Source organism: Engystomops pustulosus, chromosome 7, assembly GCF_040894005.1.
Source record: "Engystomops pustulosus chromosome 7, aEngPut4.maternal, whole genome shotgun sequence".
Lineage (NCBI taxonomy): Eukaryota > Metazoa > Chordata > Amphibia > Anura > Leptodactylidae > Engystomops > Engystomops pustulosus.
The window spans coordinates 76,521,781-76,544,557 of record NC_092417.1 but is presented as its reverse complement, the minus strand read 5'-3'; the positions used below and the strand labels follow the sequence as shown (position 1 = coordinate 76,544,557).

Below are 22,777 nucleotides of genomic sequence, written 5' to 3'. Positions count from 1 at the left end.
GGTCTTCATCTATCGTAACATATACCCAGTTGGCTTCCATTATCAAGTGTGTCATATACTGTATATATCTTACCAGAAAGCACTATTTATATGTATTCTTCAGCTATTCAATGTACCATATTGAGTAAAAAAATAAGATTAAAAAGTAAAATTGTGACAGTTAAGTTTTTATTTTTGTGACATATAGAGTGGTAAAAATTTATGTGGGCCAATACTGGTAGAGCAATTACAAATGTATACTTTATGCATGTTTTACATACAGGGTAAGGCGTTTCCCTATATTTGATAAATTATGATAACTATTTGCTTTCTTTTTAGTTCTTTTTGTTGGGACTGGGGCACCAAATTCTGCAGAATTAGTCTTTGAGATTTTTTTCTGGACACAGGTGCCTGACTTACATTTACCTACTGGTTAACTGCTTGTGGTCTGGATGGTGCAGTAGCCTCTACCCACTTCCAAGTATTTTCTAGCAGCTTTTATGGGTTTGCAGGTGTTATGGCCGGTTCTGGAGGATCCATTAGCTTGTTGACATCAACTGCTCCCCATGCTCTGTTTTCACCATGAGTAAGGCTTAAGCAGAAGCCGAAACGCGTAGGTGGCTCACCTACATGCACACCATATTTACCTTTTAATGTGAGAAGAATAAAGTTACTTTTTATACTGGATGTGCCGCGCCTACCCTTCTCTTTACTTTGTTTGCTCCCCATGCACAGTCTACCTAATCTGGTCTGGATAACTGCCCAAGGGGTATAGGGCTTTACTCCTAAATGTGGTGTTTTTTTCATATATAAGTGATAATAATAGTGCAGTACTAAAAAAAACTAAATTGCACAAAATGACTCCATTAGGTTTACAATAATCAGGTAGGTAATAGGTCAGTAGACATTATCATTGTAATAAACACATAAATTGTAACAAATCAAAACCAATAAAATATAACAGTAACAAGAATATAGTGGGGTACATTGGAGTAATATATCAAGGGAGGAAGGGGTAAGTGTAATGAATGTCAAAAATTCTGATTCTACAGGTAAAGAATTTCAATGCTTGGTAATAAGTGCATACTAACCAAAGTAACCAAAGTTCCCAGTTACTGTAATTTTTTGTTTCCCCATCGATAAAGGCAAAGGATCTTTCCAAAATGGAGTTATTTACCCTGCTAGTGTAAATTCTCATTTACCCTGCTAGTGAGTTTTAGGAATATGGCCACTGTGGGGCTTTCCAGAGCCTTGGGGTCATAGTGAGTGCTTTGGTAGTGATAGGATACCAGTGTTCTTTCCCTGGGATAAAGATCAGCTAGTCCAATGCCTAGTAAGGACAGGTGCAGCATCATAGGATAGCCAATTATAGAGTGCAATAGGTCCTTAGTTTGTTTGTTTCCAATAGAGCAGTGCCAAAATACATGTAGAATTTACCCTGTTACACATTGACAGCGACAACAAACACTAGAGGCAGTTGGATACATCTTGGAAAGCCAGGTAGGGGTTTAATACCAACAATTCATAGTATATTCATCTGGTTTCCATATGTAGGGCACATCTGGATAAAGAGTTGGTCAATGTAAGAACTGAATTCCACACTCCCTTATCAATGTTTAGGGATAGATCTTTCTCCCAATGTTGGACAGACAGTAACTATTGTTCTGATAGCAGAGTAGGTCATTTAAATCCCTTTAGATAGCTAAGGAAACAGTTTTTAAAACCTGACTATTTTTCTAGACATACAATAAAAATGAAGTATCCAAATCTTAATAAAAATCAGGATTTGGAATGGAAAATGTAACAAAAAAAGAAAAACTCTGAGAAAGTTAGTAATCTTTGTCCTAAATATATATGAAATGGGGGAGAGGTTGAGGTAAACAACTTTGCCAATTATCTTTGTTACCTATTTGCAGCAGTTTCCTTGCTATACCCCTCAGAATACCTCAGTGTTGCTGGAATTGCTTCCTCTGCCTGTGCTGATAAGCCCTGGAGTCCATAGAATAAACAAACTCTACAAGTGGACGGTTTAATGGGAGGGGAGGAACTGCTGCTTCCTGCTCACAGAGAAGGATGTCATGTGACAGAGCTCTCTCTGTGTATGTACCAGAGCTCAGAGTGGTCAGAACTGTGGATACAGATTTCTACTGCACAGAATAGTGAGGTACAAGATCTCCCCTGTTCGCTATCAGTCTTTCCATCCCAGTTTGATTTTGCAGAACTTTCTCAGTCTGCTCACACAGCACAGGCTACAGAATGCATGTGCCTGGCTTACTTATGATTTCTACCTCTTATTATATGTTCCCTGTTCCTCCATGTGATGGAAGCTGCCATGCTGGTCACCATATACATCCTCTATGTGCACTTCTCAGTGGATCTACTTGTGGGAAACTAAATTGATTTTAAGCTAAATTACTTTGAGACACAACACAAAGCATAATGAGATATGTGGGCAAACTTGCCTCAGCTTGAGACAGACAGAGGTTAGTCTCTGCCCACTTCACCTCTGATGAGAAAAATGCCAAGAACAGAAAATGCCAAGAAAAAGGACAAGCAGCACAAAGTAGGCATTGTTCTGTTTGTTTTCAAAGGGGGAATCACATATAATTTGGTAAAATTATTATAACTTTACAGCTACGCTTTAAAGTAGGATTGTTAAGAGAGAGGTTAAAAGACAAAGCAAAGCAAATAGCTGGGCAGGTATTGGGACAAGTACAACTTCATCATTCTCTATTTGAAGCCAATGCTTATCTATATCCTGTGCAAACCATTGCCTAGCTTACTCAAGGATAGCAGCTTCATGGTATCTAGACAGTTGTGATGGGCCTAGACCACCTTTGTGTTATACGAGCCACTGCTCGTGTTTTGATTCATTTTAACCCCTTGATGTGGAAATTTTGCAGCCATACTTAGTATCAAGGCTGCATAGCCCACTACATTACTTTATTCCCCTGATGAATGTGTCACACGGCATATGGAACGCCGGATTACATATTAGGGACCAACAGGGTCTGTAAGGCACCGTACTGGGACTGTCCTAGTCAGGGCGGGAGCAATATTGCGGGGTCAGGATACTCACCGATCGTAGGGCTTAATAGGTCCTATACTGTTCGACCAGGAGACTGCGCAATGAAGACTGGGGAGATCCACCCTATTATTCTTTACTGTCCGTATTAATGTTGGTCTGTGGTTTTGAGATGATGCACCGTGTCATATGCTATACAGGAATGCACTAAGGCATGGTGAGGTATTACTGGGGACCGTGTCCGACGAGACTTATTGGAGGTCTGAACGAGCTCCCTTTCTGATGTGGTTTTGCTGACTAGATGGTTGATGCGTATACTATTGTGGTTCACTGTGAACTTATTTTATCAGTAATTATTAAAAGTGATGTTTTATTTATGGTACTGGTACATTCTGCTGGATTTCTTTTCAATATAAGATAGAGCATACTCTTTTTCCCGTGCACGGTACATTTATGGCACAATATTGCTGGCAGAGCTCCATAGCAGTCTATAGGGATGTATATCCAGCCACATGGCTAGTGTGAAAGGAGCTTTAAGATGTTGCCCATGGTATACAGTAACTGTAAGGGCCTATTGAAATTCCAAAAAGAATACAGGCTTTGTAACAAGGGCAAGCTTTTCTTTTTAGTTCATTTTTGATCTGTGTACAGCGAGCAATGATGTTCAATAAAAGGAGTTAAAAAAGCTGAGAGAGGAGTCTTTATACCATTTTGAGGTATTCAAGCATATTAACTCATAGATAGCCCAATATACCCAGCCAAAGAGAGAATCATCCATCATATTATATACCCAGTCAGAGACAACAGCCATAATCTACATTACAGTATATACCCTACTACGGACAGTGGTCAGCATTTTATATATAGAGTGATAGAATGCTTGACTCTAGTATATTATAAACTCAGTCACCATTATCAAGTAGGTTATAAAACACTTGGCAGCCATTATTAAAGATAATATAAATCCAGTCACTTGGTGTCCCATCATAGGTTTTTATTCACTAACAAATTTGCAATAAAATCTTTTTTCATACCAGCTGACATAAACAGTTCTTGTAGAGATTCAGTTTTAAAAGATTACAAAGAGGTGGTGGAATAAAGATATATATATATAAAAAAAAAACAACCCCTAACAAAACAACTAATAAACCTCATCTCCTCGTTTGTGGTGATTATGGCACTCAGTAACCATTTCCACACCGCACAAATGATAGCCGTCCATCCATTAGTAAACTTTTGTGGTGTTTTACAGATTCAGAAGAAATGTCATCCAATGATCGGAAACTTCCTAAATCCCTGAGTCAAAACAAAAAACGCAAGAAAAGGAGGCACAGGTAAGGAGCACATGCTTGGTTCTGTTATTAACACTTAAAGGGGTATTCCGGAAATATGAACATCTGACACAAAAACCCATGATGATATAAATAAATGAGCACAACAATAATCAATGTCATTAGTCACAAAACGGAGCTTAAATAGTTTGATTTTATGATTTACAAAATGTATAGCCTCTCTAAAGTAGGTGGAGTTATCACTAAGATGGCCACCACTGGAAACTACAAGTTCCATGATCCTTTAGTTCTCAGTAACTCCTCCTACCTCTCATGCTCTGCTCCCAGTGATGATGTAAAAGGTTTTCTTGCTCTGTTACCATAGTAATGATGTATAACTGCCATCACCACAACACTGGCCATACTGGATGCACTGCAACCAACCGACTACAGCCAAACCTAGTGGTGATCACATGACCTGTCCAGGCAGGTGCAGGACATGTGATGTGGACATGTGACCAGCGGCCATCTTCTGTCCCGTGTATGCTCTGCAACGAACCCCGCAGAGGAAATTAACGGACTGATTAAAGGGCCGGTAGCATTTTAATTCTTCATTACAGTCTATGTCATCAGCATTTTCTGCTAAGGGGAGCAAAATTTTAAATAACAACTAATTACACATTAGCTAATATTTTGAGTACCCATGTGTATATAAATTATACTGATTCCTGGAATACCCCTTTAAGTTAGATGCAAACCACCGTTAAACACACATTCCTAATTTTAACGGACCATGTGTCCGTTCCATTCAATAGTAGAGCATGTTCTAGTCTAAACTGGTTTCCACGGATCACTTATAGACTGCATTTTAAGAGGATCCCAATTGGATGGAAATTGGCTGCGAAAAACAGATGTTAACGTCCAATTACATTGTCAAGGCCTCTATAAAAGGTGATGTCCACATACAAATGAAGACAATATTTTAGGTCTTTACTATGACCTGAGGGTCAGAACACATGTAGTGGATATTAAAAAGTGCCCGCTCGGCCATAGGCAGAACACTGGAGGGTAGGCGGGATGAGCGTTGTTCACCCCTCCCCTCTCCATAGAGCAGCACAGGGCCGGCACCGTAATATATATTATATGTAGGACAAGCAGGTGATGCACCATGGCCACTATGTAAACCTTCATCCTGACATTATTACCTGGTTCTTACTCCTAGGACAATCTTCACCTCCTACCAGCTAGAGGAGCTAGAGAAGGCCTTTAATGAAGCGCATTACCCTGATGTCTATGCTCGTGAGATGCTAGCTATGAAAACAGAGCTGCCAGAAGACAGGATACAGGTAACGTTATGTGCATGATGGCTATACAGTGTAATATGACTATATGTTATGGTAAAAAAAACACCACTGAGAGAACTAACATGCGTTATAAATTGTACAGGACTAGGGGTCCTTATATCTACGGTGCAGTATCAAACTTAGGCTGCATTCACACGACTGTTGGGCCACAAGCTATATACAGCCACAAGCTTGCAGCTGTATGTACTTCCCCCATAGGCCAGCAACGGGCCACCATACCGTTCCGTTCATGGGGAAAAGATAGGACATGACTCCATGGCGCCGGACGCAGGTCCGCCCGGCTACAACCTGGCGTACATACTTTTGTGTACATGCAGCCTTAGTGTGTGGTTTAGGTGGCCATGGTCCCCTACAAGCTTTCGGCCCTGGGAGGCCACCAAATTTCCCACACACAATATTAAAAATTATCTATAATGAGGGTTAAGCTTTAACAGTTCTTCTGTTTATAACCTAGTGCTGGACACTTTCTGCGTTCTTGTAGAATCCATGCCACAGGCACAAAGGGGACTACAATTTGTTGGGCAAATGTTATTAATTTTATTTCACAGAGGCTCTTAGTCGTGTCACCTGGTACTTTCTATTTCAGCCTAATGGCTGACAGTAGTGAAAAAAGCAGTAAGAAAATGAAAAATTTTGAGAAAATATGAAGATCAATAGGTAGTACTCCAAAAAAAAAAAATGAATTATGGTATTAAAGGGAACCTGTCATCAGCAATTGGCCAAATAAAACACTACCAGTATATTATCAAATAGCGTAATACCTTCAAGTTTTGTTTCTTTCATGGTCCAATGTGATGGAGATCTCGAAAATCAACTTTGATGTGAGATGTAAATTGGTTGTATAAAGTCAAGGAAGTGGAATATTTAACACTAAAGTCAAGGTAGGAAATTCTGAATGCCTCCTGCTCTGTGATTGACATCATGCATCAGACTTAAGGAGATCTACCGTACTTACTGAGGTCTCTGGATACAGGACCACCAATTACAGTGATGGGGGCTTTCTGAGGAAGAAAGCTTGACTTCAGTGTTAAAATCTCTGCCTTCTTGACTTTACACAACCAGTTTAAATCTCATTTCAAAATTGATTTTCTGTACGAGACCACCACGCTGGGTCATGAAAGAAACATGAAGGTGTCTGGAAGGTGCTTAACTGCTTGGCAACATGCCGGTAGTGGTTTATTAGGTCAATTTCTGCTGACAGGTTCCCTTTAATAAAAATGTCACCCAGTGCCACAAAAAATTGACACCCTCCCTAGCTCTGTACCCCGAAGCATTAAAAAAAACCCAAAACAAACAAACAAAAAACAGCTCCTCCATGTGTTCTTTTCAAATATATGAAAACACCCAAGAGGGGGGGGGGGACTGCTCCTTTCAGCCACTCCCAGGGGACGAGTGCCTAGTCACACAGCAGAAGCTAATGAAAGGTACAATATAACATATCTTTTTTTCTGTAAAACCTATTTTTTATTCAAAAACACTTTGGCGGTGTATGTACTATGCTCTGTGGGGACTGGGGGAGTGCTAAAATGGGTCTCCTGATGACAGGTTCCCTTTAAAAAGGGCTCACACACACACACACAACGGTCACATCCACCAATCGCAGATGCTATTTCTTTAAAGTGACGCACATTATTACACATTAGTAAGAAAATCCCCAGATACTGTAGTAGTATTCGGTATTTGGTAGGAGCAATCTACCAAATCTATCAATAAAAATATAATTTAATTTTTTTTTTTAAAGTATTATAAAAAAAAAACCAAAAACAATTATTACCACATGTGAACCCTGTAATGGAGAATAGCACAAATTGTCTGAATCAACACTTTTAGAAATGAAAAATTTACACTTTAGAGAGGTCCATACAACAAAAAATTTATTAGCATCAGAATATTGTGAAACAGAAATGTTTTTTGTACAAAAGGTTTGGGGGAAAAAAAACAAAAAAAAACAACCTATTAAAACCTGTAAAAATGGGTTGTTACAAGAATAAAAGGGGAAGTGTCATTTGTATAACACAGTGAAAGCAGTAAAACTGTGCCCACAAGAAAATTTGTGTAAATGCGTTATTTTGTCAATTTCACTGCAGCTGGATCTATTTATCCAAAGAATAAAAGATATGTCATTTGGAAAGCTTCCCAGTAAATTGCATCAAATACAATAGGGTGTAAATCAGAAGTACAGTTTTGTTCCTCATGCAGCTCTGAAAAAAAAATAAAAATAAATATAGGGCTTTTGAAATATGGAAAGAGAAAAAGGACAGTGTGTCTTAAATTCAACAGCCAAACGGATCATGTGTCACTTGGAGAAAACACTGCTAAAGAAAAACTAATTGCAGATGTTGAGAGAAGGTGTGCCTAAGCAGTGTGCACGATGTTGGGTGGTACTAAGGACATGGCACAGTTTAGAGAAGAGATATTTTATGGTCACTCATAATGGGAGGTATGGTTGGTTTACCTACTGCAGTAATGGATGAAGATCAATGGTCATACAGGATGTTTCTATAATGAATAATAAAGGATACCCATGACACTTTGGGACTAGCAGGGAGAAGCTGAATACATTAATCTGATAGCAGCCGGCTGCCCTTGGGACTCCGCATTATCACAATGCTCCCCCAATCACTTTCATTTCAAGTGGCTGATTGAAATCTCTTGTTGTCACTGAATGAAATATCTGCGCATCTCGTTAATGTGCTAATGACCTCATCATAATCTGGAGTCCACCGAGACACCAGTCCCCCTCCCCTTCCACAAGTAATTAGTTAAATGGGAGGAAGTATTTTGTTGGGGAATTGCTGGAGATTGAGGAATAAGTGCAGGATTAATTAGCAAGGGTCAATGCTGGGCTGCGGTGCTGAGAGGATTTAATTTCCCAGGATAATTCTGGGGCATTGATTTAACTAAAAATTAAGTGATTTTTCAATCACTTCTCAACAAGGACAGAAATCCTTGATACTTCAGACTAGGCAGCAACTAATGACTAAAGCAGCCACATTCTCTTAGAGGACCTGGAGAAATCTGCAAGCAGCACATACTACAGATCAAAAGCAGACTCAGTCCAGCCTGCAAATCACAGTGTATGAGGCAGGGGTAGAAGCTCTGGTTCTGCAATCTCATCTTATCAGTTGCCCTGACAGGTTTGGTTCCAGAATAGACGTGCAAAGTGGAGAAAACGTGAAAAGTGCTGGGGCCGGAGCAGCGTTATGGCAGAGTATGGACTGTATGGAGCCATGGTCCGACACTCTATTCCCCTTCCAGAATCCATCTTGAAATCAGCTAAGGATGGCATCATGGAATCCTGTGCCCCCTGGTTGCTAGGTAAGAAATGATTGCAGAGCTGTTTGTACACTTCATTCTATATTTAGACAAAGGGTAGCTGCATGTTCCATGTTTTATTGCTAGTTCTGCATGGCACAATCCTTTAAGTTCTCTAGTGCTGCATAACATTTCATGCGAAGTTCAGCTCAGGCGACCAGAGTTGCAAAATATCTGCAGCCTTTCCAACCTTTCAACAGTCCCAGACCGAAACGAGAGCAACTAGCGCCTTTCAGATGAATGAATTGTAGGGTCAGCCGTCCTGCTTGTAACTCACAGACTCCATTTCTAGATCAATCCAAGCGTCTCACTTCTATCATTCTATGTATTTTTTTTTACTCTGGCTACATTAGAAATATGGGAGAGGCTTCTTCTCCATGGCCTTTAACCAACTGCAGCTTTTACATTCTTGGGTTTATGTCTTGCCGTCTGCCAGTCTCAAGTAATGTACAATCAGGTTGTGACATTTCCATACAACACTAAATCAGGGAATTTAGACTTCTGCTACCAATTGATCAGAGACACAACATAAATTGGTCCACTGGGTACCAGCTGCCCTGCAGAAGTTACTTTTGGATGGATGTATAATGATGTACGCTTTCAGGCACACTGGGCTATTTAATTCTTCTCCATTAGTTATTAAAGGGGTATTGAAACTTCTCAATAGAGCAGGTTATAAATATCAGATGGTCCAGTAACCAGAACCCCCTACGAGTCAGCTGTTAGAGAGAAATGGTGCCTCAATCATACAGCTCCTTTATCTGTGTAGTGGTCAGAGCAGGTTACTGCAGATAAGCCCTTAATATTTTTTATAGGTGAGCTATAGTAACTCATTTTATTTGGTAACGGCTTCTAAGCCCCCAAAAACCCTTGGTCTCATATGCAATGCAAATCATAATAGAAAGAATCTAAAATATGAAGATTTAATTCAGATATCTGTGGTTACATTAACTGTCACTAATATGTCATAAAAGTCTTTTGGGCCCAGGTTCAGTATTGGACAACCATTTGTGATTTTATTTGTTCACGAATCTTTTAAATTCTTTTTTATCTTTGCCGTTTTCAGTTCAAGATGACCTGTCAATACCCAGGCGATTTTCTAAACCCGAATACCAACAATTCTTTGCAGGGATGCACAAAAAGTCCTTGGAGGCAGCTGATGCAGTCCAGCCGTCTGAGAGGGAGATCCCAGCAATACCCAGCCAGCCAGAAGTCAGTGAGAGGAGAGATGCTGATCACTCAAGCTCCATTTCAGAGGAGGAATTGAGAGAGAACAGCATAGCAGCCCTGCGAGCACGAGCCCAAGAACACAGTGCCAAAGTTCTTCAGAGCACGAACTGTGAGACTCCTGTGCAGAAGCAGGACAAGGATGAAGATGAGGAAGAAGGACAGACACAAGATGAAGCCCTGAACCAGGAAGAATGCAAGGCTTCATTCTGAAGGACTTTGTATCTGCGTCCTCACATGGTAGAACACATGGTAGCATGCATGTGATGGGCAGCAGAGCACACATCCTCTGGGCAGGAGGTGAATAGCTGTAAATAGTGTACAGGGACATTAAACATTTCATGGATGACATGGTGTAAAATAAAGTTGTATGTATATACTCACATACTGTCTACACATACGCTGCTTACGTCATCATTTGTAGGTCTGAAACACTGTACTGTGCATGCAACTTGCCATCAGTGCATCTTTCTTAGGTGTGGAGCATTTCAGATACCTACTCTGTCATAAAGGGACATCTGGTAGTGTATTCCATTGTATGTCCTAATATACTACATCAGAGATGGGTTACTGAATGTGACCAGTCAATAATATTCCATTTCAGTGAAGGATGTGGACAACCTATAAACAGGTGACGCACAATAAAACAAAAGTTCAGTTTTCGGTACTGTAGTGAAAAGGTCAGTCATAATTCTCAACTCTTATCGGCCAATATCAGAGCCTTGCTGTTTTATTAGAGGTTTTAGGTCCCATTGTCCATTCACTTCAAGCTTCAACTCCAGATCATGAAACTGCAACGATAACAACATAATATACCTTTATAGATGATACATCCTTTGTGTAACACTACAGCAACCATGTCTAGATGCAATGAAAAGTGGATGTGGCAGTGACATGTTTTGCATAGGCTCAGGTATCTCCAGTCCAATACTGTCTGACATGCCTTATAGCAGAGGTAAGTAGCATATTTATCTTGCATTATCTTGCATTTCTTATGCCAAGCATTATCCAATGTCCATTTACAACTGTATTTATTATTATTTAAAGTGACATAAAGCAGCATGGTTTCTCCTGGATTTTTGAGGATACATCTGAGGATTCTGGATACATCCTAGTAATATAAATATAAAAGAACCCAGCATCTCATCAAAAATACATGCTACAGTTCCTTCCACACGAACTTATGCTATGCCCGCGCTACATTCGGCTGGAGAGGTGTGCGCTTATCACCATTGGGAGCCATGCTGCCAGGCCTTTCTTACAGCAAAGGACAAGACACGCCTTACAGTTGTTCCTCTGATGGCACAATGCACTCCTATGGTGGCTTTATGCTAACTGTCCAACAAACATATATATCAGGTACAATATAAGTTATTATAATATTGTCCTCCATCAAACATCACCACTAATGTACTGTGGGTATAACAAAACGTCTTTCAAATAGAATACAAGCAAAACAGAATTACCTGGGCCAATAATATCAGTTCAAGATCTGTGTAAGGTACCAGCCTTTCATGAAAATATCACTTACCTCTTTGAGGCTACTCCTGTGTCCGACGCTGATGAGGGTCATTCCCAGTTTTCTGCAACGCGTGTACAAGTCCACCTCTGCATCCTCACTCAGTGCACTGCTCGCTTCATCCAGAACTGCCATAAAATGGTTTAAGAAAAATAAGTCCCCATTTATACCTGTTCAGAGAGTAACACTGGATTGGTAAAGTTCTGTATCTTACCTGCATATTTTGGTTGCAGATAAAATAGACGAGAAAAAGCCAAACGCTGCATTTCTCCAGGTGACAAGATGTCTGACCTGCGCAAACACAGAACATATAACGCAACGTTGTCACTGTACACAACATTAACAAGTGTGTAACAAACATGAGACTCACCACTTCCATTCCACTTTTTGGTCCAGCCCCCCCGTTCTGCTCAACAAACATGTCTGGAGCACAAAAGTACAAATCGGTTAGGGGACCGTACAATCACACGTTAATGTGTGATCTGTACCTCATGCCTTACGCCATTCCCATAGGGGGAGATTACTTATTCCGAGGGACAAGGAAAGGAAAGCATTAAGAGATAATAAAAATACATCTCAGTCGTAGGAGGTCTTATTAGGAATGTAAAACCTCATAAATAATACCACCAAATGAGTCCATAGAGGGTGCAGCCAGTTTTTACTTTCCTTCCTCATCATGTTCTAAAAGCCATAACTTTTTAATTTTTCCACACATTGCAGGTGGGGTGCTTGTTTTTTGCAGAATATGTCTTATTTTTTGGTGGTATCCATTTGAGGAAGCTATAAATTTACTGATTGGATTTTATTAACTTTCTGGAAGGGATGAAAAAAAATAAACAAAAAACACACACAGCACTAATTTTGGCTACAATTGAGATGCAACATGTTGCAAACACACACACGTATATTATTAAAAAAGAATTTGTTTCTTGATCGCCATCTTCTTAAAGTCAGAACATTTTTCTGTTTCCAACAACAGAAATAGTTGAGGGGCCATTTTTTGCATGGCATGCTGTGGCTTTATAATCACTTTTATAACATTTTTGGGAAATAAGATGACCCAGCCACAGCATTTTTATGCAATACCTTAGGGTTTAAAAAAAAAAAATAATTTTTTTAACGCCAGTTAATATATAAAATATTATATTAGCAGTTTAAATGATGTTCATATATGCCGGGCTCCTGCTCTGATCAAACAAGGTTCAGCTCCTAAGCCTGCAAAAGTATTGTATTCATGAAAAAAGCAGTTATGACGTACTATGCCTTTTGTTCCAGAAGTCTTTCAGTTAGTTTATCAAAATAAGCTATACTATATACGGTATTTGTCTAATTGTATGGTCATTAACTTCGACTTGCTAAGTGAAGACTGGTGAACCAGGGTGTAGCTTCAAGGCTTGTTGCAAATTCTCTGAGCCCTACAGAGTCTGATTGTGGTCTGAAATGTTTTCCACAAAAGTAAATGGCTTGGAATTTTTGGGAGACTGGACTTTCAATAACTCATACCAGATTGATGGGAAGAAACAACTGTGTTTCTAAGATACACAAGACCAGAAAACAAGCAAAATTTCTTTTTGTATAGAGGTGACCACAATTGTTAAAGGGTTTTTCCCACGAACAAAAGTTAGGCCCTATCCTGAGGATAGGGCCTAACTTGCTGATCAGTGGATGTCTCAGATCGCCGAGCGTGGCGCTCGGCAATTTCCGTCATCTCCTTAGAGATTAATGGAGCAGACAGGTCATGATAGTCCGTCTGCTCCTTTAGTCTGAGGGAGCAACAAGGTGTCCGACAGAGGTACCTGGGACCCCATCGGACCCATCTCAGCACGGAGACCCCCACTGATCAACAATTTAGTCCCCATCCCGTGGATAGGGCCTAACTTTTGTTCATGGGAAAACCCCTTTAAGGATAAAACAAGGGCATTTGTTTCACAAAACTTGGCTTTTATCTTGTGAAAGCAGTAGGAGAATTTGTCATGTGCTAATTTATCAAGGCATGTTTATGTGAAATTGTAATTATATCATTTTAAGACCTTGCATTCAACAGATTTCTTTTATTATACCCCAAAACCATAGAATTAAATAAGGGTATAATTTGTTTTTCTCATGACTATATTCAACCCTATGCAATATGGATTGGATACCCTCTTGTTCGTAATCAGAAAACCTGTACAATATGTTCTGAGGGTTACTCTTACAGAGACTAAGTTCATTGCAAAGAGCATTGTATTTTCCCTTACCAGCCCTGACATGTCCAGTGACCTCAGGATTCTGTCATCATCAACCTGACCTGAAGACAGAAATGTTTAAAGAATTAGGGGTACATATAAAGAAGGCTATCGATATTCTACACCTCACCTTATTTTCAAAGTGTGTATATAGTGCACTGTATGCAAGATTCCTGTTGGGTCTACTGTGTTTTATCCTGCATTGGTTACACTACAAAGGTTTATGATAAAATCGGTAGGAAAGTACCCCAAGGGTATCTGCACATGTAGTGCATTGTCATGCATAAAGTCTGCAAGGAAATTTGCATCAAACATTTTTATGAAAAATGTGTAGGAGGTAGAATGTCAATGGCTTGTAAAGAGTAAAGATATGGTATCTGTTTATGGGAAAGTGAGATTGTATGATCTTTCTTTCACAACTTTGTTTCTAAAAGACAAAAATTGTTAATAAAACATAAACAACAGGTGTAATGACAAAACAACAGCATAAAGGGAGGCACACAGCCAACAACAGTGAGGCATTGCCACGTAGGACCCATTCAACCAGTAAAAACTAACCACTGCAGGTTCTACAGGTTTAAAATTGCAGAAGATAAACTTACATGACTATAAATAGTAAACTTCAATAGAACATAGGATTATGGGGCAGAGGGGTACAAAAAGGTAGGGAGCAGGGGTAACTAAGGTCTTGAATTGACATTTTAACGTCTTGAAAATAAGTTCTCAGCTACAAAGTTCCAAGCAGACCAGAAAAAGGTCCATTCGATTATGGCAAGATCCAGAGAGGGATTCCATAACCCTCTTTTCTTTAAAGGAAACCTACCACGAGGAATCTGCCATCAAAAGTAGATCTGATCTGTAGATTCCTCCCGCCTACCTCTGGCCTAATGTTTATTTTACTAATCCAGTAACCTCACCTAACATTAAAAAAAAAATGTGATCAAAGTAATATGTAAATTACCTCTAAAGGCTACTAAGGCGTGGAGTAGCCTGGGTTACTCCACGCCCCTGCAGCCTTTACAAGGCTGCCCACTTACACATTCTCAGAGCACTCCTCTTCAGACACATCACCAGCTTCTACGGAGCTATTTGCTCCATATATTATCATCTCTTGCATTTCTACAAGGAAAAAAGGAGGTCCTTAGACCAATATTTAAAACTTAACTTTTATTTATCCTTATGATTAGGACTAAGTAATATTTTTCTTATTTTAAATTCAGAATTTGTGTGCTAGTTAGACGTAAAAGTGATTAAAATCGTAGCGTGGTGGGGGTAGGTTCTGTATTACAGTAAGGTTGGGAGAATGGATTTATGGTGTTGACTAGAGTGGATATATTCGTGCTAATGCGTTTTGCTAGGGGTTAGTACAGTGTGTCTCCTCAAGAGGGTGGTACGATTATATTTCGAGGATAGCTCCTCAGATTTGTCATACAATAAACACTGCCCTAATAAAGTGCGGTTTAAGAAATAGCCGCTCTTATATTAGTCACTCGGCCAACCTAAATTCCCTATAGACTCCTTCCTAAATAGGTGCCTGGTTGCAGTGTGTCGCTGAAGATCGACACAGTGCTATACTGGCTAAGTCCCACCTCGTATCACCACTTATTAAAATTTAAACGCTCAAACAGCCCCCCGACATGTTTCGCCATAATTCTGGCGTCCTCAGGGGGTATCGGGGCTGAACTAACGCGCTCGCCGTGTTTCCACTCCTTTTAAAACCTTGTGATGTGACGTCATTAAAGGGAGGATGCGGTGAAAAGCCAATCCGCAGCAGGTAAATTTAGCAATACATCAGCTGTTCCCCTGTCTTCCCACCCCCTGTACCTCATTGGTTGGTTACTGTTACCTCATCATAGGGAGACTCACATTATGCTAGTTACATCGGTAGTTTGAAAAGATCTTGCGCATGCGTGCCGACTTGAATATTCTTATCTCGGGTTCCCCTATGTTATCCTAATTACGCATGCGTGCAGACTTAGATATTCTCAGCACGGGTTCCTCTATGTTATCCTAATTGCGCATGCGTGCCGACTTAGATATTCTCAGCACGGGTTCCTCGGTGTTGTCCTCATTGTGTCGGAACATTAAGAAGTACTTACGCATGCGTGCCGATACACCGCACGGGTGAGTATAATTGTCGGTCCTTGTTATAAATGTAAATATTTGTCTCATAAGGATAATGTGTAATTATGGTCACTTTTAAACTGGCAGTAATGGCCATATTTATACAGGCAAAGGACATATTTTAGCCTCACAGGCGTACTTGTAAATCCCCGTTGTTGGTGCTGATGAATCATTGTCTCTTAGAATTTTTGTAGTAGTATTATTATTAACCCCTTAACGCTCTGCGCCGTAGCTCTACGGCGCAGAGGTATAAGGAATGTATGAAGAGGGCTCACGGGCTGAGTCCTCTTCATACAAAGGTGGGGGTTTTTGCATAATGCATAAAACCCCCACCGCTAATAACCGCGGTCGGTGCTAGCACCGATCGCGGCTATTAACCCCCCCGTTTTCGCCGGCGGCATTCAAAAGACGGCGGCGCGCAGGCGCCGCCATCTTTTTTTCGATCGCCACGCCCCCGAACGTCATCGGGGGCGGCGATCGGTTGCCATGGTAGCCTCGTGTCTTCTTTTGACACGAGGCTATCTGGCAGCTGCAGATTCGTTACAATGAGCCAGTGGCTCATTGTAATGAATGTGCTGCAAAAATGCCATATATTGCAATACAGAAGTATTGCAGTATATGGTAGCAGCGATCTGACCATCTAGGGTTAATGTACCCTAGATGGTCTAAAAGATAGTGAAAAAAAAAAAAGAAAAAAAAAAGTTTACAAAATAAAAAAAATTTATAAAATATTAAAAATTCAAATCACCCCCCTTTCCCTAGAACTGATATAAAACATAATAAACAGTAAAAATCACAAACATATTAGGTATCGCCGCGTCTCAAAATGCCCAATCTATCAAAATATAAAAACGGTTACGGGCGGCGGTGACCTCCGAGGCGGGAAATGGCACCCAAATGTCCGAAATGCGACTTTTACACCTTTTTACATAACATAAAAAATGAAATAAAAAATGATCAAAATGTCGCACAGACCTCAAAATGGTAGCAATGAAAACGTCGCTTCATTTCGCAAAAAATGACCCCTCACACATTTCCGTGCGCCAAAGTATGAAAAAATTATTAGCGTCAGAAGATGGCAAAATTTTTTTTTCTTTTTTGTACACATTCGTTTAATTTTTGAAAATGTATTAAAACACAATAAAACCTATATAAATTTGGTATCACCGCGATCGCACCGAACCAAAGAATAAAGTAGGCGTGTTATTTGGAGCGAAGAGTGAAAGTCGTAAAAACTGAGCCCACAAGAACGTGACATCAGCTAAAGGGTACCGCCATGGGCACCACTTGTGCACCAACGTACGCCAATCTTTTTCTTGGATGGTGGGAGGACCAGCACGTCTTCACTGAAGAATTTACCCCCTATACCAAACACATAATATTCTGGGGAAGGTATATAGATGACGTGCTGGTCCTCTGGGAGGGAGATGTCCCCACTTTCCAAGAATTCGTACACAAATTAAATCAAAACACCATTGCCATGAAGTTCACCTCGGAAATCAATAAAAATAGAATTAATTTCTTGGATCTCACTATCACCATTGATCACATAGGTCACCTTCACACGACAATATACCGGAAGGAAACCGCCACAAACAATCTTTTAAACTGGGAGAGCTGGCATCCACACTCTCTCAGAAGTGGAATACCAGTGGGCCAATACCTCAGAGCGAGGCGCAACTGTTCTATGGAGGGAGATTTTGAAAGAGAATGCTCCAATCTCTATTCCAGATTTAGAGAGAGGGGCTATCCGAAAAAGACCTTGCATAAAGCCTATCATAGAGCAAAATCTACTAAAAGAGATGATCTCTTATCAAATAGAGCTAAAGAAAACGATGCACACCTAGTAAGATGTATAGGTACCTATGATGCCCATTCACAAGAAGTTATGGGGGTATTAAAATCTCTATGGCCCATTCTTAGTAATGACAAAGATCTAAAAAACATCTTATCACCCTCCCCTACCATTACATACCGGAGGGGTAAGAACTTAAGAGACCTACTCGTACATAGTCACCTCTCAGACAAAATTTCCAAAGGCAGTGATTGGCTACAAAACTCCCTTAAAGGATCGTACTCATGTGGAACTTGTACTTTTTGTAAATATATGGTGAAAACTAAAACCTTCACCAATCCGCCGGATCAGAAAATATATGAAATTCGCAAATTCATCAACTGCAAAACCACCAATGTAGTGTACGCTGCAAAATGTAATTGTCCTAAATTGTACATAGGGAAGACAACCCAAGAATTGAGAAGAAGAATATCTTCTCACCTCAGTGCCACTCGAACTGGAAAAGACACTTCTTTAGCCAGACACATACGCCTTAAACATAATGGCGATATGGAACACTTAAGATTTTGGGGAATTGATACCCTTAAAATTGGCCCTAGAAAAGGCAATGTAGATCGCCAATTGATGCAATTAGAAGCTCGGTGGATTTATCGACTTAAAAGTTTAAGCCCATACGGATTGAACGAGGGCTTCACTTTTACCCCCTTTATCTAATAATTATAAATTTGCAACTTTTACTCGACCAATACGGACGGAGATGTAGTCTAATGAATATAGCAACACTCTCTGTATTAAATATATCTTCTATACATTTTCAGATATGGAAATACAAATTCTGGTGCTAGTAACCATTACACTCTACCAATGGTTTTGAACGTACCTCACTGCGAACCTTGTGATTGTAATAGCAACATAGAATAAAGAGATTAATAAACAAACATCAGCTTTATGGTGAGAATACACTTCTCAGCCACCCCCCCCCCTTCTTTTCCCCACTAAGCATTTTCCCCACCAATAAAAAGAAATAACACACACAAATCTTAAGACTGAAATTGTCTTGTTCTACTCAAATAGGATAATCATTGCCAGTTTAATAATAATACTACTACAAAAATTCTAAGAGACAATGATTCATCAGCACCAACAACAGGGATTTACAAGTACGCCTGTGAGGCTAAAATATGCCCTTTGCCTGTATAAATATGGCCATTACTGCCAGTTTAAAAGTGACCATAATTACACATTATCCTTATGAGACAAATATTTACATTTATAACAAGGACCGACAATTATACTCACTCGTGCGGTGTATCTCTAAGTCGGCACGCATGCGTAAGTACTTCTTAATGTTCCGACACAATGAGGACAACACCGAGGAACCTGTGCTGAGAATATCTAAGTCGGCACGCATGCGTAATTAGGATAACATAGGGGAACCCGAGATAAGAATATTCAAGTCGGCACGCATGCGCAAGATCTTTTCAAACTACCGATGTAACTAGGATAATGTGAGTCTCCCTATGATGAGGTAACAGTAACCAACCAATGAGGTACAGGGGGTGGGAAGACAGGGGAACAGCTGATGTATTGCTAAATTTACCTGCTGCGGATTGGCTTTTCACCGCATCCTCCCTTTAATGACGTCACATCACAAGGTTTTAAAAGGAGTGGAAACACGGCGAGCGCGTTAGTTCAGCCCCGATACCCCCTGAGGACGCCAGAATTATGGCGAAACATGTCGGGGGGGCTGTTTGAGCGTTTAAATTTTAATAAGTGGTGATACGAGGTGGGACTTAGCCAGTATAGCATTGTGTCGATCTGCAGCGACACACTGCAACCAGGCACCTATTTAGGAAGGAGTCTATAGGGAATTTAGGTTGGCCGAGTGACTAATATAAGAGCGGCTATTTCTTAAACCGCACTTTATTAGGGCAGTGTTTATTGTATGACAAATCTGAGGAGCTATCCTCGAAATATAATCGTACCACCCTCTTGCGGAGACACACTGTACTAACCCCCAGCAAAACGCATTAGCACGAATATATCCACTCTAGTCAACACCATAAATCCATTCTCCCAACCTTACTGTAATACAGAACCTACCCCCACCACGCTACGATTTTAATCACTTTTACGTCTAACTAGCACACAAATTCTGAATTTAAAATAAGAAAAATATTACTTAGTCCTAATCATAAGGATAAATAAAAGTTAAGTTTTAAATATTGGTCTAAGGACCTCCTTTTTTCCTTGCAGAAATGCAAGAAATATGATAAAATATTTCTAATATAGGTCCCGACCATCCCGAACAAATATTGTCAGGCCTTGCCTCTCAACTTCAGAAATCGCCATATATTGCTCCATATACACACGCCTATACAAGTCATCAGTGGCATAGCAGGGGTTAAAAAGACACGAAGCTCTGCATAGGTATGCAAAGTGTAAGCGCGTCTCTTCACTCTAGTCGGCATGCACAGTAGCTCCATAGAAGCCACCGATGTGTCTGAAACGTGAAGAGGAAGGCACTTGGGACGTGCAAGTGGTGGCCCTGCAAAGCCTACTGAGCCATGGAGTAGCCTTTGCTCCTGGCCAGGCTGCTTCAAGCTCCGGTAGCCTCCACAGGTAATTTACATGTTACTTTTAGTAATAAAGATTAGGGAAACCACCAACATACATCAGGGATGGAAGGGGTCAGCTTGTGTAAAAGTCCAGGAGTATGGTACCAGGTCATCATTTACTATTAATATTTATTTTCCTTTGAACCTTGTCCCAAAAGAGCCACCAAACAGAGTCCGGATTTCTCTACCTATCTGTCCCTCCCATTTGGCCAATGGGAGAAGTGGGGTTATTGGTTGCTATTCATCGATAGAAGTCCTGTAAAAGTGGAGCATCGGATACATATGCATTCAAAAGCTGTGAGGTCTGGGACAGAGCCCAGCACCTTTTCACAGAATTTGTAAATTTGTGGGAATGTGGTGGATGAAAATTGATCAGAAGCGGACCTCAGGTTGTCAAAAACGTGCAAAGGTAGGGAGAGTCAGGTAGTTAACTCGGAAAGCATTAACCGAAAGCCAAAAGTTAACAAATTAGGTAGAGGATTTAAGTGTGAGGTGAAGAGGAATGGAGTCAAGGGCAAGTTGTTAGCTCGAACAAATCTGTTTCGGCACCTCCGCCTGTTGTCCCTGGTTAAGGCCATAGGGGAAAGTAATTGCAATACTGGAGTGTCTAAGGGAGAGCCCAAAATTAAAGCCTCTGGGTGTATTGGGGAAATTACTGAATTAAGATCCATGAGACTAGATTGCGAAGGTGGGCTGCGTAAAAGTACAAAGCTTTATCAGGCAAACCCAGACCACTTTTAGTCGGCTTGCTGACAAAACAGATTTAGATTTCCAGTTTTTTTTTTGTGTTCCATATAAAATTAAAGAACATGTATTTATTGATCATTAGACCACTACCAGAATACGGATGGGTAGGGTTTCAAGCAGGTACAAGAAATTGGCCAGTACTGACATTTTCATAGCAGCTATTCTCCCCAATAGGGAGAGAAACAGTGGCCTCCAACCTTGTAGTCGTTTACACACATCCTGTTTTTTTTTCTTCCTTTTGAGAATAAATGTTAGCTGGTCTTGATCTGGTGGCGTCTGAAGCAGGGCATCTACTAGCTCCTTTGTAAACTTTGTACTCTTTAATGACATCTTATCTGGCATATAAAAAGCAGGGAAAGGAAATATACAATAGTAGAGCAGTTGGGTGGCCCATCACACCCACCTGGGATAAGATCTATGGCGCTAGTTAGTTCCAAGACAAATGGCCCAGAGTTAGTTGTCAGGAGTTGTCAGAAGACATTTTATAGGACGAATTGGGTGGATTAGTGTCCCAAATTGCCTTGATGGATTCCTTTAAGTAAGGGAAACAAAATCAAAGTAAGGTAAAATAAATAAAACATATAAAGACTGAACTTACCAGAATTTGGATAAACGTCTTTCAATGGGTAAATGATCTGAAACCAAAAACACAGTCATTGGCATGTCCTAGTGAGAATTTTCCCTTTTCACTTATCTCAGATATTGAGAGAAAGAAGGTGCTACATATACAATCTTAGAATTAACCCAGTTACTGTAAACAGATCTTACCTGCTCTCTTAAGCTTCCATCACTCAAGAATGGCTTCTGGGGAAGGAACAACACACCATGGGGGCCAAAAGGTGTAAAAACGCAAACATTACCTAGGAAGAAAAAACGCCATAAAACGACAACAAAAAAAAAGATGAAAATTGATATGACAACACAGCACGGGGGTATCTCTGGGACTCCCATTCAGAGTCTATTAGAGAGAGGAGCACTGTGCTTCCAGCATTATCATATAGAGTAAGTGGAAAAGCAAGACACATGCTGGACCTGCGGCTTCATACAATTAGCTAGAATGGGACCAATATTATTGAACGTGTGAGTGTGTGTGGCGGGGAGATTGTGGATAGAGGATAACAATAGTACCTGGTACATCACCTCTAATATGCCAGCATTTGTAAGCTTAGTGGATCCAAAACTCAGAAGTTGTAATCTTTTCATTATTCTTTTCTCACTGTAGTTTCCAAATGAGGTTTTGGCTTAATAATACTAAAGTTTAGATTTATCCTTGTAAAATGTAAAAAAAAAAACCTTTTACATTTTCATATGAAGGAGTTAGCAAAAGTTTTAGTTTTCAACATGACCAGTTAAAGGGGTATTCTCATCAGGGCATTCACATCCAGATTCATTAATCTGCCATACATAAACATTTCTTCAATTAGATGTCATTAATAAAAAATTACCTGTGTGAAAATAATTTCTGATAAATGTAGTGATATAGTCCCTTAGAAACAGAGTGTGTCCCTGGATACGGCCATCTTTCCTGGAGTGATTGCACAAAGAAACAAAAAGTTTTTGTATATGAA

At 40.1% G+C, this 22,777-nt stretch overlaps 2 protein-coding genes across 10 annotated transcripts in view; one reads left to right on the top strand and one right to left on the bottom strand.

Moving 5' to 3' along the window:
• Positions 1-10,394, top strand: part of VSX2 (visual system homeobox 2) — a 27,114-nt gene extending 16,720 nt beyond the window's left edge. Inside the window, exons 2-5 of one of the 2 annotated variants that reach the window (XM_072116865.1) lie at positions 4,257-4,338; positions 5,498-5,621; positions 8,777-8,957; positions 10,084-10,394. In XM_072116865.1, coding sequence (XP_071972966.1) covers positions 4,257-4,338; positions 5,498-5,621; positions 8,777-8,957; positions 10,084-10,394 — 698 coding nt within the window. Of the gene's footprint in view, positions 1-4,256; positions 4,339-5,497; positions 5,622-8,776; positions 8,958-10,020 lie in introns of both variants that reach the window. The other variant, XM_072116864.1, reaches the window with a different exon arrangement.
• The window catches only part of ABCD4 (ATP binding cassette subfamily D member 4), a 26,223-nt gene continuing 13,309 nt past the window's right edge, over positions 9,864-22,777 (bottom strand). For 4 of the 8 annotated variants that reach the window (XM_072116861.1, XM_072116859.1, XM_072116863.1 and 1 more), the window contains 7 exons: positions 21,978-22,069; positions 21,808-21,844; positions 13,938-13,987; positions 12,071-12,123; positions 11,915-11,991; positions 11,713-11,828; positions 9,864-10,972 (listed from right to left, as the gene is read on the bottom strand). In XM_072116861.1, the coding sequence (XP_071972962.1) occupies positions 10,883-10,972; positions 11,713-11,828; positions 11,915-11,991; positions 12,071-12,123; positions 13,938-13,987; positions 21,808-21,844; positions 21,978-22,069 (515 nt within the window). In that variant the 3' untranslated portion in view covers positions 9,864-10,882. Of the gene's footprint in view, positions 10,973-11,712; positions 11,829-11,914; positions 11,992-12,065; positions 12,124-13,937; positions 13,988-21,612; positions 21,742-21,807; positions 21,845-21,977; positions 22,070-22,777 lie in introns of those variants that run through there. The other 4 variants (XR_011848918.1, XR_011848921.1, XR_011848920.1 and 1 more) reach the window with 4 other exon arrangements.